Below are 1,974 nucleotides of genomic sequence, written 5' to 3'. Positions count from 1 at the left end.
CTCACCTCTCACCTTGCCGCAGCCATATTCTGTGCTAATTAATTACTTATACATCATAAAATAATACTGAAGCATGTACCCTGAGAAAAGGGTAAATGTATTTTGAATTTTTAATGATCAATTTTAACTTTTAAGTTAAAGTAATAATCAACAAATTATAAATGAACAACGCATATAGCCATAGCTAGGTGAAAGTGGGGCCTACCTGCAAGGTAAAAAACATTAGGATAAAGTGAATTTCTATAGGTAATATCATAAATAGTTAAAAAAAAAAAAAAACTCAAGAAGAAAAGTTATAAGGGTGGTTGCGTGATAATTACTACCAAGGATGACCCATGCATGTTGACTCATCTGAGTAATCACCTTCTTTTCTTGCTGTTATTACCAGATATTTAAATTATGCTATTAAGATGTTTTAAATTGCGTTACCATGCATATTCTATAGTTACTATGATTTATTGTTGAATATGTTATTGTCAATTATATTTATGTGAGTATTTAGTGTCATATATACCGTATCACAAAAATAAATAAAATGTTTTCCAATAGTTCAACATGAGCATAGTGTCTTACAAGTACAGTTCCTTTTTATAGGAAAAAAGATAGTAACCACTTTTGCTCATTTTAACCATAATAACGGGATAACGTATAGTTTCTGTCTTGTGAGCAAATTAAAGAGCAGATATATGAATAAGATTTGGATAACATAGATGAAATTCTATATTGAAATAAAATTACGCAGCCGACGTGAAAAATTGAAGGGGACCAAGCGGACTGATTTTCTCATTGTGGGGTCGCAAGGAAAGTCCTCCATGGAGCTTTATAACAATTGTCTCAACAAATTAACTAAATTCACTCCACTTCCTTTGCATTTGCATGCCTTTGCTTTTAGAGCTAAGAGGGCTTTCCCAACTCATTTCAATTTTCTTCTCATAAAAGACACTTTTACCCTCAAACTAAAACAATGAGCATTACTGAACCAAATTACAACACCTCAGAAACCGAAAGCAGTAGTGCTTCAAACTCAACTACAAAAACTGTAACCGCAACCGCAACGGAAACCGCAACTGTAACCGTAACTGCCAAGCGCATTCGAGATTCTTCTAACAAACACCCCGTCTACCGGGGTGTACGGATGAGGAATTGGGGGAAGTGGGTATCTGAAATCAGAGAGCCACGCAAGAAGTCTCGTATATGGCTTGGAACATTCTCCACTCCGGAAATGGCCGCCAGGGCTCACGACGTCGCCGCCTTCAGCATAAAAGGCTCCGCCGCTATTCTTAATTTTCCCAACCTCGTACACTCCCTCCCCCGTCCCGCCTCCCTCGCCCCTCGCGACGTCCAAGCTGCGGCCGCAAAAGCCGCCAAAATGGTCAAATTCGATTCTCCGACGACGTCCTCCTCCTCGTCGGTGGAATTGTGCTCCGATGAGGAGGAGTTGAGCGAGATCATAGAGCTTCCCAGGCTGGAGAGTGGTGAGTTGGATAAGGAGTTTGTTTTCGCTGACTCCGTGGATGGGTGGATGTACCAGCCGCCGCCTTGGTTTTCGTCGGAGAGCATGGCGGTGGCGTCGACGGAGGAGGAGGACGTTGTTGAAGATGGTGTTGTAAGTGCTTCTGGAAGTTCGCTTTGGAATTATTATTATAATATTATTACTAATTAATATGTTCTTTGTTTTTTGGTTCTTGTTTAATTTGTTACTTGTGAGTGGCCTCTTTGTAATAATGTTTTCTTTTGTTTTGTTTTCCTTTTCTCTCCTCAGTTTAATTTGTACATGGTCTATGAATAAATTAAGAGGATAATTTGGTGGACGTTATAAGTTTGTTTGTTCCATTAAGAGATTGGAAACTCTCTCTATCTTCAACTTTCGATCATTTCAGTCATGACAGAGAGATAGAAGAAAATGAAATTTCTGGGAGCTGAATTTTGAGATCTTGAAAGTGTTTAACTATGATTAGTCTATATTCAAATACT

General features: G+C 38.5%; 1 protein-coding gene across 1 annotated transcript; it reads left to right on the top strand.

Moving 5' to 3' along the window:
* Window positions 760-1,833, top strand: LOC107621671 (ethylene-responsive transcription factor TINY). Its single transcript, XM_016323692.2, has one exon. It carries the CDS (start codon window positions 965-967, stop codon window positions 1,661-1,663), a length of 699 nt encoding a protein of 232 aa, XP_016179178.1. The 5' UTR covers window positions 760-964; the 3' UTR covers window positions 1,664-1,833.

The sequence above is a fragment of the Arachis ipaensis genome, chromosome B10 (assembly GCF_000816755.2).
Source record: "Arachis ipaensis cultivar K30076 chromosome B10, Araip1.1, whole genome shotgun sequence".
NCBI lineage: Eukaryota > Viridiplantae > Streptophyta > Magnoliopsida > Fabales > Fabaceae > Arachis > Arachis ipaensis.
The sequence above is the reverse complement of the archived record's forward strand: the minus strand, read 5'-3'. Positions and strand labels throughout refer to the sequence as shown.

What these genes read in the sequence shown, in the direction of transcription:
- LOC107621671 (XM_016323692.2), top strand. Translation starts at nt 965, where the DNA reads ATGAGCATTACTGAACCAAATTACAACACCTCAGAAACCGAAAGCAGT.